Source organism: Rattus norvegicus, chromosome 1 (genome assembly GCF_036323735.1).
Source record: "Rattus norvegicus strain BN/NHsdMcwi chromosome 1, GRCr8, whole genome shotgun sequence".
Taxonomy (NCBI): domain Eukaryota; kingdom Metazoa; phylum Chordata; class Mammalia; order Rodentia; family Muridae; genus Rattus; species Rattus norvegicus.
In genome coordinates, this window is record NC_086019.1 from 78,346,993 (window position 1) to 78,362,765 (window position 15,773).

Genomic DNA, 15,773 nt, shown 5'->3' on the forward strand with positions numbered 1-15,773 from the left:
TCTCGGTCTGGTCTTTGGAGTTGGAGGGTCTCCATCCCGAGGGAAAGTTCTCCCTGAGAGCTTTTCAATAGAACATGCCAAACCCAAGAAAGATGTGCAAGACGCCCCCAGAGCTGACTCTGGGGTTAAGAGTAAAACTTCTTTTTCCCCTAGAGGATCCAGGTTTGATTCCCAACACCCACAAATCAGCTCAAAAATATCTGTAACTCTAGTGCCAAGAGATCCTTATGTCCTCTTCTGGCTTCTGCTCAACAAGCAACTATCTATATATATTACAATTTTTTATTAAAAATAATTTTTAGAGTGCCAAGAAAAGAAAAATAGAAACACAGATATATTCACAGTGAGGCAGACCGATGATGGAGATCCTGTAAGAGACAGAAATAGAAAAGTTAGCCAGGGGGTTGGGGATTTAGCTCAGTGGTAGAGCGCTTGCCTAGCAAGCACAAGGCCCTGGGTTCGGTCCCCAGCTCCAAAAAAAAGAAAAAAGAAAAAAAAAGAAAGAAAGAAAAGTTAGCCAGGTATGATGGTACACACTTTTGATCCCAGCACTCAGGAGGCAGAGGCAGCTGGATCTCTGTGAGTTTGAGGCTAGGCTGGTCTACATATGGGATTACAGGACAGCCATTGTGAAATCCTGTCTCAAAAGCCCGAAAACCAAACTCAAACAAAAACCAACCAACTAACCAACCAACCACCGGACCAATAACCACAAATCCCCCTACAGAATGAGAAAGAGAAGGTGTGTGTGTGTGTGTGTGTGTGTGTGTGTGTGTGTGTGTGTGTGTGTGAGAGAGAGAGAGAGAGAGAGAGAGAGAGAGAGAGAGATGCAGAAGGATTGAGAGAAACATATATATGGCCCAGACACAGAGAGGCAGAGCCCAAGTGATATGGAAACAGTTTAGATGAATATACAGACATTCCACCAGAAACACAAGGACAAAACCACCGAGAAATTGTGTTAATCTCACGAATGGAAGGTGGAGGCTGGAGGATCAGGAGTTCAAGGTCATCCATAGTTACATAATGAGTTCTAGGCCTGTGTGGGCTGCATGGGACCTGCTCTGTGGGACGACTTTCATTTCAAATATTTTACCCCCAGTCCCAACAAAAGAAAACAAAAACTATGCAGAATTTCACAGCAGTTCGGAAGACAGACAGACAGACAGACAGACTGACAGATGAAAACACACACACACACACACACACACACACACACACACACACACACACACTGGGGGGGGGGGATAAAAAAGAGTCCAAACCTAAGAGGGGAAGAGAAAGCCCGCACAACCACAGAAACAAATGCAGAGCATGAGGCACAGAAGGGGCAAGGAAGCTTGCCTTCCCTGGCAGGCACTGCCTTCCCTAGAGTTCAAGGTCATGGCTTGACTGGGAGTGGGGGTTGGTGGTGGGAGGATACTAAAAAAGATCTGTGTCAGTTGGAAAGAGGAGGGGCTGGGAGGGTGAGGGCTCTCTAGCCTGACACCCCATCCCCTCCCTCCTCCCCACACCTGCTTCCCAGCTTTAGCTGCCTGTTGTCACCATGGTGGAATTCTGGTGGTGGACAAAGGAGTGGGGGTGGAGAGGGGAGAGAAGGAGGAATAGAGGGAAAAAAGGCACGGAATATACAGATGGAGGCCAAGGACAGAGGCCATAAGAGAAGTTTGAGAAAAGCCACACAGAGGTAGAAGTAGGAAGCCTCGATTAAGACACCCCCTCCTTTTGTCATTAAGCCCCCTTTTCCTCTACAGTTTCCAATCTTGGGAACTCCAAAGCACTGGGTATTGTTGGGTACTCTAAGAGAGCTTGAGGGGTGGCCTGACATAGCCTGGACCTTAGGGTGTTTGCTGATGGAAATCCGACAGGGATCTTGAAGCAGATGACAGGTGTTGGACCCTAAAACTGGATGGAGCCAGAGTAGGCAGAGCAGGACTCTGAGCATGGGGGATGGTCTGAACATCGGAATCCTTGCCCCCCTCCTCAGCCTGGGGCGGGGCCCAGCATCTAGCTATAAACCTAGGGGGTGCGTCATTGTCCTCAGAAGCCTCAGACTCCCTCTACAGCATCTGTGGACCCAGCCTTAGGTAACCGGGCTCTGAGTTCTTCACACTGATATCTTTGGGGAGTGGGAACCAGGTGTAACAGTGGGGACAGAATCTCCTCTTCCTCTTCCTCTTCCTCTTCCTCTTCCTCCTCTTCCTCCTTCTCCTCCTGCCCCTTTGAGACAGAGTCTCATTCTCTAGCCCAGGCTGGCCTTAAGTTTGTAATCCTTCTGCCTCCCGAGGGTTGAGATTGTAGGCAGCAACAACCCAGCTAAGTCTGAGCCTTCGGGAAGACTTGGAATGGCAAGGGTGGAGGGGTGGAATCTGGGGGTTACATAATCTGGGGGTGCTCTTCTTAACATTGTGGAGGAAGCATTCTGAAGGCACAGGCATGTGGATTTCTATGAATTCAAGTCTAGCCTGGTTTACAAAGATAATTCTCACTAGTCAGGGCTACATAGTAATACTGTCTTAAAACAAAACCAACCAAAACTGTGGGGGTTTCAGAGGCTGGGGAAATTGCAGAAGGGCAGATACTCCCATGAATTAGGCTTTGGGAAGTATGAGGTAGGGGGAACTGGGGAGGGACTGGGAATCTAGAGGCTCAGGGCCTGAGATCTCAGTGATACAGGCCAGAAGTCCCAGTGCTCAATAGATTGAGGCAGAGGATTTTGAGTTCAAGGCCAGGCTGAGAAACAACAAGGTCCTGTTTTAGAATTAAAAAAGGAAAGAAAGAAAAAAGAAAAGAGAAGAAAAGGAAGGAAGGAAGGAAGGAAGGAAGGAAGGAAGGAAGGAAGGACTATTGGGAACAGTGGCACCGATAGTCAGAGTGTCCTGAAAGGAACCTCTGAGTTTGGTTGTCAGGTTTTATTTGAGGATCTTACACCTGGGGACCAGACAGGTGCAGGCTGTAATCTGATGTTCTGGGAGGCAGAAGAATCAGGGATTCATAGTTATCCTTGGCCACATAGTGAGTTCAAGGATAGCTTGGGTTATATGAGACCCTATCTCAACACCACCCTCCAACCCCCGCCCCTCCCCCAGACCCAATCCTTCAGGACTTAGAATATAAGTGCCCAGACATGTTCTATTATGAATTGGGCACCCAATCTAGAGTCTCGAAGATTTCTTGGTCTCACCTTAACAGGGGCATAGGATTTGGATCTCAGATCCTGTGGGTATTGAGCTTTAAAGATCTCAACCTGGAGACTTTTAGGCCTACAGAAGCAGAGTTTGGAGGAGGGAGCTTCTGTTTTTAGGGGCTCAAGAAGTAGCTGCTTTTGATACATCCATCCTTTTGCAGAATGTACGGGAAAGGGGAGAGGCATGATGGGAGGAATCCTAGGCAAACGAAGGGGCTGTGGTAGCAGTGGGTGTTGGGGGTGGGGGGAGCCCCACTTCTCCAACTCCTTATTGGGAAATGTCCTCTGTTTCTCTGTCTGTGACATTCCCCCAAAATAGCACTAGGGGTGGGACAGCTATTGTCTTCAAATCCTGTCCCCTTTCCAGTATCTCCTAATCCCTCCTGGGATCAGGTTCTCATGGACCTGTCACAAGACAAAAGAAGACAGCTGTGGTAAGGAGGCAGGGTAGGCAGCTCAGTATAGAACTCGGGCCTGGCCTCCATGGTCTGGGCTGGGTGCCCGGACCCCATCACCCCTCCCTCAGACTCAGGAGTTCAGGCCCAGCCCTCTTCCTTGGGGACCTATCTCACTCAGCCTCTTCTCTCTGGTCTGCAGGTTACTCCAGGATGTCAGACACCGAAGAACAAGAATATGAGGAGTGAGAGATGCAGTCTGGAGGGGGTGTTGGGGGCTTGCAACGGGAAGAGATCATTCTATCCCAAGGTGTCTAACTGTCCTCTCTTCCCTCCTCTCTCCCTGTCCATGTCTCTAGGGAACAGGCAGAAGGTGAGTGGGGAGTGGGCTGGCCTAAGGGGTAGGGTAACCCCCTGGAGTCCTGGCTTGGAGGAAGCAGGAGGAGGCTGGCTCATGGAGCAGTCCAGCCCCACTTTGGTGTAGGGGTAGGGGTGAGATGTCTTAAAGCTGCACGGAAAACCTCTGGCAACAACTGGAAATGCTCCCCTGGTACATTTGCATCTGGGGCACAGAAGGTCATCTTGTTAACCCAGTTTTCTACCCAGGACTAGGGCTTGGACCCCAGGTCTGAGGGAAGAGGGCTGAGGCCTAAACTCTCAGGTCTGAGGGAGGAGGGCTGAGACCTGATCTCCTGGGTCTGAGTGGGGAGAGTTGAGGCTAATCTCTGAGTCCCTGGTACATATTTGATGCTCCAGAGTTCCTAACGTTTTCTTTGTGTGTCCTCACTCCTTCTAGATGAGGAAGCAGTGGAGGAAGAAGGTAAGGCTTGAATCCCACAGGTCTCTTTGTAGGTCTTGGGGTGGGGGTGGGTGAAGAACGATGTGTTGGGCTGGAGGATCCTGGGTCCACTCTTTAACAGCATCTTGCTTCTCTTCCCACCCCTTTATGCTCCTGTGTGGCTGGCTGCCTCTCCCTGCACCTCCTTCCCAATCCTCGCTTCTCCTCCTCCCCCTCCCAGCCCCCGAGGAGCCGGAGCCGGTGGCAGAGCGAGGTAACCATAGCTTCTTCGCTTCCTGGGATTGATTCGGGGTGTCTGGGGACCCCGACATCATCAGGTCCACAATCCACCATCCCCATTAGCTCCTGGATAACCGGTCTGGGCCCAGCCTAATCCTTTAAGCCCCTAGGGCCCTGCGTCCTCTGGTGGCCGTGAAGGGAAATTGCCTTGCGTGTTTTTAACCCTTTTCCCTTCCTTAAAGGGAGTGGTATGCAAGCCTTCTTTCCAATCTTGGAAAAATGCTTACGAGAAAAGTTGAGTGTTGGTGGAGAGGTGCCCCATCTACTCTCCTTTTAGCCCCTGACCCTGTATGTTATATTTCTCCGCTATATACATTCGAAGGTTGGGGCCCGAACTTTTTAATCTTACATAATGTTTTGTTTGTATTTGAGACAGGCTCTCAGGTAGCCTAGGCCGACCTCAAACTTGCAGCAACCTTCCTGCCTCAGTCTCTTGAGTGCTGGGATTACAGGTGTTCACCACCACGCTCAGTTTGTTATTCATTTGGTTTTTTTGTTTTTGAGACAGTCTCCACCTGTAGTTTAAGCTGGCCTGAAATTCGATACATATCCTAGGTTGGCCTTGAACTCAGAGCAACTCTCCTGCCTCAGCCTCCCAAATGCTAAGATCACAGGCGTGAGTTGAGGAATTTTAGAATACTTTTTACTTTAGTAAAAAGAGAGGGGGTCTGTGTCCTAGGGGACAGGAGGCTGGGGACAGAGGTCTGGGTTCCCTGAATAAAGAGAAGCAATGGGTCCACTCCATTGCTGGGTAGGATGGGGGGGGGCAGGAGACAAGGATAGATGTAATTGTAGGTGGTCCAGTAGTTTGGTCCTTTGGGCTTTCAGAGGTCTGGGACGGGTGTCCCCACACCAGTGGAGAATGTATATCTGATGCGAGTGACCCTCTTCCCCCCTTTTGTCCACTTCAACTTCCCTTTCCTCTCCTAATGTACTTCCCCCAGCCCTGGGCTCTCGGATGACCCTGGATTTCCTCTTAGGGGTGCCAAGCCTCTCTCTACTCAACTCTCACTAATTATCTTTTTGTATTCCCCTATTGCCACCAGAAGAAGAGCGCCCCAAACCCAGGTGAGGTGCTACAGGGTGGGTGTGGGTTACAAGCCTGTCCTCCTGTGCTCCCCCACCAAGAGAGACAGGGCACCCAAAAGGCAGAGAAATGAGGACTTGAAACAGCTAAGCTTAATTCTTAAGGCAGGAAGTTCAGGACATTCTTGTATTGTGAAACAGGATCTAGAACACCATGTAAGGGGGCTCTGTGTCTGCCTAGGGCCAGCCAAGGAAGGCATTCTGAGGGAGGTGATAACCTGGATCCTATCGATAAAGACCTTGCTAGTTGAAGGAGGTACATTGTTGGCAAGGAAAGCCATTTCTTACACGCAAAGTTAGTGGTTACATATAAAACCCAGTCTGGATGCAGAACCAGGTCATTGTTAGCATATGGTTAAGACAGGGAGGCCAGTGCAGGGTGTGGAAACTAGTTGAGCTAAGAGGAGGCTTGGGGTGCTGATGTTAGGGTCAGGGCTTAGAGACCCTTGGAGAAAGGAATGCAATTAGCAAGGTTCCAGGTTTGAGAGCTACTGGGGAAGGGATGGAGGGAGTGAGGGCAGTTTTCAAGGACTTCTGGGACTGACACCAAAAGTCACCAAGTGGATGAGCCCTGCCAAGGGGTGGAATGTACTGGCACATGAATTATTCAGGAAGTTTCTGTTAACTAGGTTCTTGGGAAAGAGTGTTCGCCAGCAAGGTATTACTGCATCCTCAGAACAGGTAGTCTTGGTAATTTCAAGTTCAGCATCTGTGGGCTTTGCTGATCTTAAATCCGAGCTATTAAAAGAAACTGTAGGTGTTCTGAGTGCGCAGACATTTTTCTTGTTACAGCTGCACAGCGTCAAAGCAACTGGGTAACTGTAAGTTACTGAAAGAGCATCAATCTAAAGTTTATGGACTTTAGTATGTGTGAGCCCTGGGCCCCAGCCTTACCCTTGAAATAAAATTTTCAGGCCTGGAGAGGTGGCTCCACTGGCTGCTGCTCTTCCAGAGGACGTGAGTTCAGTTCCCAGTATCCACGTGGCGGCTCACAAACACCTGTAACTCAAGCTCCAGAGGATCCAATGCCCTCTTCTGGTCTCTGAGGGCACCCGGCCATCCACATGTTACATAGGCAGCAGGCAAAGCCGCATACATACACATAAAATAAAAGGGCTAAAAAGAAAGCGAAGTATCTCAGAGCGTGTGCAAAAGAAAAAAGAAGCTGTACTTTTAAACTTTAAGACGTTTATTATTTATTTTGCGTGTGAGTGTGTGAGCAGAGGTGTGTGCATGGTGCCAGTGTTCAGTTCAGAGGACGATTCGCAGGGGTCCGTTCCCTCTTTCCACCTTGTGGCTTTCAGGGAATGGAACTCCGATCACCAGGCTTGGCATGTGGGCTTTTGTCTGCTGAGCCATCCCTGCCTGCTTTTTTATGCAGAGGATTCAGTATAAGGCCTCATATGTTCAAGACAAGTATTCTATCTTTAGTCACACTCTCAAGTCCCTCACTGGGGGAGTCTAGGCCAGTACTTTACCACTGAGTCACATCCAAGCCCTTCACTGGGAAACTTTAGGCAGGGGCTGTAGCCCGGAGTCATACTCCCAGCTCCTCATTAGGGATTCTAGTCAAGTGCTCTACCACTGAGCCACGCCCCCAGGCCCTCACTGGGGGATTCTTGGCAGCGGTTCTACCCCTGAATCTCATCCCCAGCCCTGTTATTACTTTGATATTGAGGCAGTGTCTCATAAGCTTCCAGGGATGGCCTTAGATTCTCTCTAGACTAGGCAGGCCTTGAACTTGCCTCAGACTTCTTAGCAGCTAGGATGACAGATTTGTGTCACTGAGCCCCGACAGTTTTTACAAGTATGTCGAAACAGACAAAACAAAGTATTCAAACGGTATTTTCCTGACTGGTTTCCACACAGACTCAGGGAGCGGCTGTCATTTTGAACAGTGCGTGGGGAGGCAGGTGAGGGAGACCAGCCTGTTGATGACTGCTTTCCATTTCTATTGACACAGCCGTCCTGTGGTTCCTCCTTTGATTCCTCCGAAGATTCCAGAAGGGGAGCGTGTGGACTTTGATGTAAGTGACAGATGTCCTACCCCGACGCAGCTGCAGGATCTTTGGCGCCTTGAAGCCATTCTGACAAGTGCCCATCTTTGTTCCCTTCTTGAAAAGCCTGGATTTACCCCCAGTGTCCTGTTGTTAGCAAGGAATGCTTTGCTGACATCTGCTGGACGCCATCTCAGCTGGCTGTCAATCGTCACCTGGGGCTGGGATAGGGCAGGCTCTAGGGCCCTGTCCGGCGGCCTCACGGGCTCCCTCTGCAGGACATTCACCGGAAGCGCATGGAGAAAGACTTACTGGAGCTGCAGACGCTCATCGATGTGCACTTTGAGCAGCGGAAAAAGGAAGAGGAGGAACTCATTGCGCTAAAAGACCGTATTGTGAGCTGGGAGGGCCGGGTCCTCCAGTACATCATCTCTTCCCTCCCCCCACGTAGTGCTTTGGGGTCTCTGGGAGAAACAGTGGGGACATTGGGTGACTGCACTCCAGTACATATTTCTGCCAGGCGTACATTTTGGAGGCCGAGACAGGAAGATTGCCATGAGTTCGAGGCCAGCCTAGGCTATATTAGACTATCTCAGAAAAATAAAATTAAACGAAAGAAACTATACTTATTTTGTTTGTTGCCTACTGGTGGAGGGATAACTTGTGGGAGGGGATAGCCTCCAACAACCCCCCCTCCCCTGCCTCAATCTTCCCCCTAATACTCACAGGAGAGGCGTCGCGCAGAGAGAGCTGAGCAACAGCGCTTCAGAACAGAAAAGGAGCGAGAACGCCAGGCCAAGCTGGCGGTAGGTGTCTGTCTTTCCGTATAGAAGAATACTTTATTTCCCATGATACTCTCTGTGGTTCTCAGAAAGTCCCTGTAGCACGTAGCATAAAGATTTTCCTATCGGAAGGGCAAACAGTGCATATAAATAATAAAAAAAAAAAAACTCTACTGCTGATCCAACTTCAGGCATGGCTGGATTAAGAGGCTCAAACCATAGCACAAAGACTGAGCTTTGCTGGGTGGGATGGGCTCAGACCTACTATCCCAGCACTGGAGACACTGAGGCAGGAGGATTTCTGTGAAATTTGGGGCTAGCCTGAACTGTATACCAAGTTAAGGTATGGACCCCTCCATGGCTCAAACTTCACTCATTGTGGAGCTGAACCATCAACTACCCAGACTAAGATCTTCCTCCTTCAGGTCTGTAGGGCCTCATGGAGTGAACCCCTTTGTTCTCACAGGAGGAGAAGATGCGGAAGGAGGAGGAGGAGGCAAAGAAGAGAGCAGAGGATGACGCCAAAAAGAAGAAGGTTCTGTCCAACATGGGGGCTCATTTTGGGGGCTACCTGGTCAAGGTGAGTCTAGCCTGTGGAAGTCTGCATTTACAAGTAGGGAAGGGAAACTTCAAAGTGTTGGTCCTGAGGAGGGGGACTAAGCCTGGACTTCATTCAGGCGCAGCTGTCACTGTAGATAACATGACAAAGTAGGTGAGGGAGACACCCTGCTCATTGTCTCTGTCCCTCTTCTGTTCACGATGTCCTTCTGGTGGTGCCTGGGTGTTAGGGAAGAAGACTGGGGCCTGTATTCCTACATTTGAGGGAGGAGGCATGGAACTTGAATTTCTGGGTCTGAGTCGGGAGGGGCTGGAGCCTAGGGCTCTGGGACTAAAGGAGAGCTGGAGGCTGGACCCCTGGGTCTAAGGGAGGAGGGCTGAGGCTGGAGGGAGGAGGGCAGTAGTCTGGAGTTCTAAATCTGAGGGAGGAGGACTGAGGCTAGACTCCTTGCATCTGGTGGAGGCACTGACCTTGATTGAAGGACACTGAGTGGATTTAGCCTCCAGGTTCCACTCTTGGTTTGCGATTCCTCCCCCTCCAGGCAGAACAGAAGCGTGGGAAGCGACAGACTGGTCGGGAGATGAAACTCAGGATCCTGTCTGAGAGGAAAAAGCCCTTGAACATCGACTACATGGGGGAGGACCAGCTCCGGTAGGTCGCAGAGGCTCTCACAAGGCTTCAACGGGCGCTACTCTGGGTCTGAACCTTGGTGCTGTGTTACTTCAGGCAATTGGCACTACTTTTCTGGTCTACTGTTGTCTTCTGTGTTTAAAATGTCGCTCAGATACTAGCTGCCCTGTAGCTGGCGTGGCCTTTAGTGTCTGGTATCCACAGTGCCCCCTCCAGAATTTAGGCGGAATTGCAGCATTCAGGGAGGAGACAGGAGGATCAGAAGTTCAAAGTCATCGTCTGCTGTATATGGAGTTGGAGACCAGGCTTAGTTTACATGAGATCTTGTCCCAGGAACCCAAACTACACACACACACACACACACACACACACACACACACACACACACACACACACACACACACACATTAAATATGTAAGTAATAGCCAAACGGCTTTCATTCTGGGTCTCAAAGCCATTACATCCTTCTCTCTTCGTTGGGAGACTTCCGTTTGGGAACTTCCGTTTCAGAAATGTGGCCACACATTTTAAAACCTTCAGCCTGCAATCTTAGCAAGAGTGCAGCAACTCTACCAAACCCAAAGAGACTTGGCCTGGGGTAGGTGTTTCAACCTCTCTGGACCTAGAACACAGGCTGGATCTCGCTGCATCCTGGTCCTTCTCCACCTGCCAGGGAGAAGGCCCAGGAGCTGTCAGAATGGATCCACCAGCTGGAATCGGAGAAATTTGACCTGATGGAGAAATTGAAGCAACAGAAATATGAGGTGAGATCTACCTGCCTCTGTTGGGGCCCAGGCTGGGTGAGAGGTGTTGCAGGCGGGTCCCTGCCTGGGTGTCTACCTAGCCTGGTTTCCTGCTCCACAGATCAATGTGCTGTACAACCGCATCAGTCATGCCCAGAAATTGTAAGTGCCACTCCTAACCTCTACATACGAACCCTTCTGTTCCCACCATCCTTCCCTCTCTCCCACTCTCCCTCCTTCCCTCCCTCCCTCCTTCAGCTGCCCCTTTGGACTCTCCTGCCTTGCTTCCCGAGATATCCTATCTTTATCTGTTCTTGTGGGTTTATTTATTGTCTTTTTTGTCTGTTTAATTTGTTTATTATTTCAAGACAAAGTCTTACTTGGTAGTTCAGGCTAGCCTGGAACTCACTGTGTAGCCCAGGCTGGCTTTGAACATGTAAGTAAATCAGTGGCACGCTGGGATGGTAGACGTGACTTACCATTCCTGGCTGTTTTGTTTGTTTGTTTGTTTATTTATTTATTTATTTTTAAAAGATTTATTTATTTATTACATGTAAGTACATTGTAAATGTCTTCAGACACATCAGAAGAAGGCATCAGATCTCATTACAGATGGTTGGGAGCCACTATGTGGCTGCTGGGAATTGAACTCAGGACCTCTGGAAGAGCAGTCAGTGCTCTTAACCACTGAGTCATCTCTCCAGCCCCTGTTTATTTATTTCTAAGGCAAGGTTTCACGTAGCCTAGATCACTAGGTAGCTGAGGCTGGCCTTGAACTACTGATCCTCTGGATTTGGCCTTAGGAATGTTGGGATTATTGACTTACACTACAACCTCTTGCTTTCCTTATCAGCTCTTAGGTTTCAGTCTCCCTCCAGCTCCTTTCTTTCTGAGTATCTATTATTTTACACCATATTTGCATCACATGTTTGCAAGCACACATGTGTGTGCATCTGTATGCGTGTTTGTGTATGGGTATGTGTGTGTGACTGCGTGTGTGTGTGTGTGTGTGTGTGTGTATAAGTATGCATATGTGTGTGCCCACAGAAACTAGAAGGTTTGGATCCATTGGAGCTAAGTTACAGGCATTTGTGCACCACAACATATGGAGTGTACTCAGAGGATGTCTTGGAAGACTTGGTTTCTTCTTTCTTCCTTGTAGTCCATATATATATTTTTTTTTCTTGCTATATAGCCCAGATTGTCCTCAAACATTTCCTAAACCTCCTGCTTCATCCTCCAGGGCTGAGATCACTGATGTGTTCCACCATGCCCAGGCTTTTCGATGCTTTCTGCTCAGTCTGTTTCTTTTTCTAGCCTTTTCTGTACTCTTCCAGCCTCCCTGAGCCCCATTGCATGTCACGACCTCTAGCTAACCCTTCTTTTACCCCTTATAAGTTTGCATGAGTTCTCTGTGAACTAACCCATGAAAGTCAACTCCCACCTGACCACCAACCACTTACCGGGCATTATCTGAGAGAGCTGCACTCAGCCGGGTTGTGGCTCAGTGGTAGATCTAGAATCCCCAGTGAGGGACTAAGGGTGTGGCTCAGAGGTAAAGCCCCTGCCCAGAATCCCCCAGCGAGGAGGCCTGGTTTGTGGCTCAGTGGTGGAGTACTTACTTAGCATGGGAGAGGCCCTGACTCAGTGCCCAGTACTGCACTGCTGGCCTCTGCTCCTGACTTCCTCTGAGTGGGGGTGGGTATTTGGTGGACTTCCTGAATTTTAAAGATGCTGTGTTAAGCTTATCTTGGAGGCTCAGAACCTCTTCCTGACACCACCTTCTTCTCCCACAGCCGAAAGGGGGCTGGGAAGGGTCGAGTTGGAGGCCGCTGGAAGTGAGACTGCCAGGACATGTCCCATTGTGTGGAGCCCAGGAGCCACCAGAGTGTGTCCCATCTGTAACTCAAAATAAAGGGTCCCCTGGCATCTGTTCAAGTTCTTCAGGGTTGTTATTATGTGTCTGGCTGTGTGGGTTGACTGACATCTCCATATTGCCTGGGAGAGTCACCCACTGTCATTAACGAGATTTTGAGCGCATGGCTGGGAGTACAGTTTGTCTGGCACTCATGACACCTTGAGTTAAATCTCCAGTTCTGCTTAAACTAGATATGATGGTGAGTAACTGTAATCCCAACATTTGGGAGCTGGAGACAGGAGGGTAGGGATTTCAAGGTCATCCCTTGGCTACAGAGGGAGTTCAAAACCACCCTGGGCTATATGAGATCCTGTCTCAAAAAATAATGACAATACAGGTGGTATTCACACCTTTCTTTTTTTCTTTTTTTTTTTCTTTTTTTCGGAGCTGGGGACCGAACCCAGGGCTACCACTGAGCTAAATCCCCAACCCCGGTATTCACACCTTTAAACCCAGCACTTGGGAGACAGAGGCAGGCAGATCTTCATGAGTGTGAGGCCAGCCTTGTCTGCAGAGTGAGTTCCAAGGCAGCAAGGGCTACACCAAGAAACCCCATTTTAACAAACAACCAACGAACACCCTCCCCTCTTCAAAAATAATGATCAGGGTCGATAGAGGAATAGATCTATAAGATGTGATTCTAGGACCCAGGACATAGCCCAGCAGGTAAATGTGTATCCTGCCACGCCCTATGACCTGGGTTGGGTTAGATCTCCAGGACTCATGTGGACGGAAGAAGTAACTTCTGCAAGTTATCCTCTGACCTCCATGTGTGTTGTCATACATAAGCATACATGTGCAAATGAATGTAATAATTAACAAAAAGATGTTCTTCTGGAGCAGGAGAGATGGCTCAACAGTTAAGAGTTTTGCTGCTCTTCTAGAGGACCCAAGCTCAATTCCCAGCACTTATGTCAGACAGCCCACAATAGCCTGTAACTCCATCTACAGGAGATGCAATGCCCTCTAGTGGTGTACTTGTGTACCTGCATGTATGTGAAGACAAACATAAATTCCTAATAAATCATTTTTAAAAGTGACCTGATTTTGGGGGTTGGGATGAAATCCTCTCCTCTAATGGCAGTGTATGGACTACATTTCGGGAGTGAGTTTCTTTCTGTTCCTTAGTTGGAAGTGGGACACGAGTAATCTCAAGATATGCTTCTCGTCATGGGCATTTGGAGACCCAGTGTAATGATAGTCACACAGACAGGCCAGCCATAGGTGTCCCTGAAGAATCAATTGCCTCTTAGACTTAAAATGTTTTTATAAGGTAAGTAACTCTTCCAAGGACAGTTTTAAACAACACATTCAAGGTGTGTGTAGGAGCATGCATAGAATCCCAGAATTTGAGAGGCGGGACAGTAACCAGACCAAATCTGGCTAAAAATAGTCTTACCTCTTGTCTGTGCACTGGTGTAGCCTTACTTTGTGGATTATTTTATGAAGTGGTATATTAAAAAAACAAACAAACACGTCTATTAGTGTGTGTCTTAGTAGGGTGTGCACGAATGCCGTGGTCAGTGAGTGGAAACCGGAGACAGTTTGTGGAGTCAGTGCTCTCCTTCCTTGTGGGTCCCAAAGATGGAAATATCTGACTTCTTGCCTTGGGGAAGAAGGATTCGTGCATGCGTGCATGCGTGCGTGCGTGTGTGCGTGCGTGTGTGCGTGTAGGGTAGGGTTCAGGTATCTCATATCTCAAAAATCATGGGATTACCCTTTTGGACTTATCATCATTGTTTCCCAGGCCCTGGAGGTTTTATGGCTTATTTCTCTGCATAAATCCAAGGATTGTGGAGTGGATGGTCTGCGTTAGTGTCCCTTAGGAAAAACGTTTGTTTTCCCTATACCAATTTTGACAGGTTTCTGCTCGACTGTTCCTGTCTCAAAATGATTTTTATCCTTTTTGAAAATGGACTTTTGGGGAAAATTATGTGAAAGATCACATTATTTTTATTAGGTGTTTATTAGGTATGCTTATCTGTTGGGTCTATTGTAAAACTTTCAAACCTAGTGGAACATCACATTTTAGATTACAAAATCCCTGCATGCCAGGAGAGCATGATACAATCTGAGTGTAGGAGTGTATAATTCCTAGTGTACTTTGCAGCCCTAGGTAGGCTGTATATGGCCGTTTTGGTTATGTGTGGGAGTCCTCTTTCTAGTATGCTCAGGGAATTATTACCACTAGAAAACGTAGGCTTTTTCTTGATCTGGAAACTGACTTCTTAGGTACCTTGGGTTCTGAGACATATTTGGAAGTCTGGAGCTGAACCCTTTTCAGGCGTGGCCTTGAGACTACATTTCCCAGCTTGCCCCATGTTATCTGATTTCCTTGAACTTGGCACGGGAACTTTATCGCAACGTTATAAGAGGAGTTTGGCGGTGACAGGCTTTAATCTTATTTGAGAACTCAATTTCCCGTGGTCCCTTGATTTTCCTGATACCATAGGGAGCCCATTCATTCATTCGAAATACTTTTTACTGCCTTCTCTCGGGCTCAGAGTCGTTAGGACTACCTTAGGGGTGCTCAAAGAAAACAAATCGAGTTTATTTATAGTCGACGGGTTGGGGCAGTTTCAAAACTAAAACAAGTCCGGCATGTTGGTACTCCTTTAATTCCATCACTCGAGAGGCAAGGAGGAGGCGGAGTTTTGTGAGTTCGAGGCCATTCTGGTCTACATAACGAGTTTCAAGCCAGGCAGGGCTATGTAGTGAGACCCTGCCTCAAAACAAAAATAACCACCCACAAAAAAAACTAAACTCCTGTAATCCCAGCTATAGGAGATGGAGACAGGAAGATCAGAAGTTCAAGGGCATTATTAGTGAGTTCGAGGACCATCCTATCTCAAAACAAATCATAAAAATTATGCAAATTTTATTTCTGTATCTCTCGGGATCCGCTATCCGCCATCATTTCCCATGCGCCTTTGGGTAGTCGCTTTACAAAGTACACTACATTTCCCATCATGCCACAGTAACCTATCCGGCTATTCTACCCAGATTCCCAGCATTCCCAAGGGGCATGCCCTCCTTTAAGCAGTTTTTTCTTTGCTTCTTGGTTTTTCGAGAGGGTTTCTCTGTGTGGCTATGATTGTCCTGGAACTCAGGACCAGGATCAGACCAGGCTGTCCTGGAACTCAGAGATTTGTCTGTTGCTGCCTCCCAAGTGCTAGGATCGATGACGTGCCTTTTGACTGTTTTCATTCGACCCCTTCCAGCTCCTGATTTCTAAACATGCCTCAGGATATAGCGAGTTTAGCGAAAACTTCCGTTCGTAGAACCCATTTCCAAGTACTCCTGGCGGCCTGCCTTCTGCCTCATTCTCTAACCTATCTTGTTCACGTTATGCGAGGCTCCTCAATGGGAAGAAACTCCACTTCCCAGCTCGCCATGC

At 48.4% G+C, this 15,773-nt stretch overlaps 1 protein-coding gene across 14 annotated transcripts; it reads left to right on the forward strand.

The window, feature by feature from the left end:
• Window positions 1–2,042: 2,042 nt before the first annotated feature.
• Window positions 2,043–12,402, forward strand: Tnnt1 (troponin T1, slow skeletal type). Of its 14 annotated transcripts, none has more exons than NM_134388.2 (14): window positions 2,043–2,087; window positions 3,785–3,827; window positions 3,942–3,955; window positions 4,379–4,402; window positions 4,602–4,634; window positions 5,707–5,728; window positions 7,710–7,773; window positions 8,022–8,138; window positions 8,472–8,549; window positions 8,992–9,105; window positions 9,626–9,735; window positions 10,389–10,479; window positions 10,580–10,620; window positions 12,255–12,402. In NM_134388.2, the coding sequence occupies exons 2-14, from the start codon at window positions 3,796–3,798 to the stop codon at window positions 12,298–12,300; spliced, it is 786 nt and encodes a 261-aa protein (NP_599215.2). In that variant the 5' UTR covers window positions 2,043–2,087; window positions 3,785–3,795; the 3' UTR covers window positions 12,301–12,402. The 14 variants fall into 14 exon arrangements, with proteins under 14 accessions (NP_599215.2, NP_001264189.1, NP_001264191.1 ...); NM_001277260.1 differs by having other exon boundaries at window positions 5,710–5,728; NM_001277262.2 differs by lacking the exon at window positions 4,602–4,634.
• The last annotated feature ends 3,371 nt before the right edge of the window (window positions 12,403–15,773 follow it).

What these genes read in the sequence shown, in the direction of transcription:
- Tnnt1 (XM_063276629.1), top strand. Translation starts at nt 3,835, where the DNA reads ATGCAGTCTGGAGGGGGTGTTGGGGGCTTGCAACGGGAAGAGATCATT. An exon ending in AGAGATCATTCTATCCCAAG is followed by an intron (nt 3,893 to 4,378) that starts GTGTCTAACTGT and finishes CACTCCTTCTAG; the next exon opens with ATGAGGAAGCAGTGGAGGAA. An exon ending in GGAAGCAGTGGAGGAAGAAG is followed by an intron (nt 4,403 to 4,601) that starts GTAAGGCTTGAA and finishes TCCCCCTCCCAG; the next exon opens with CCCCCGAGGAGCCGGAGCCG.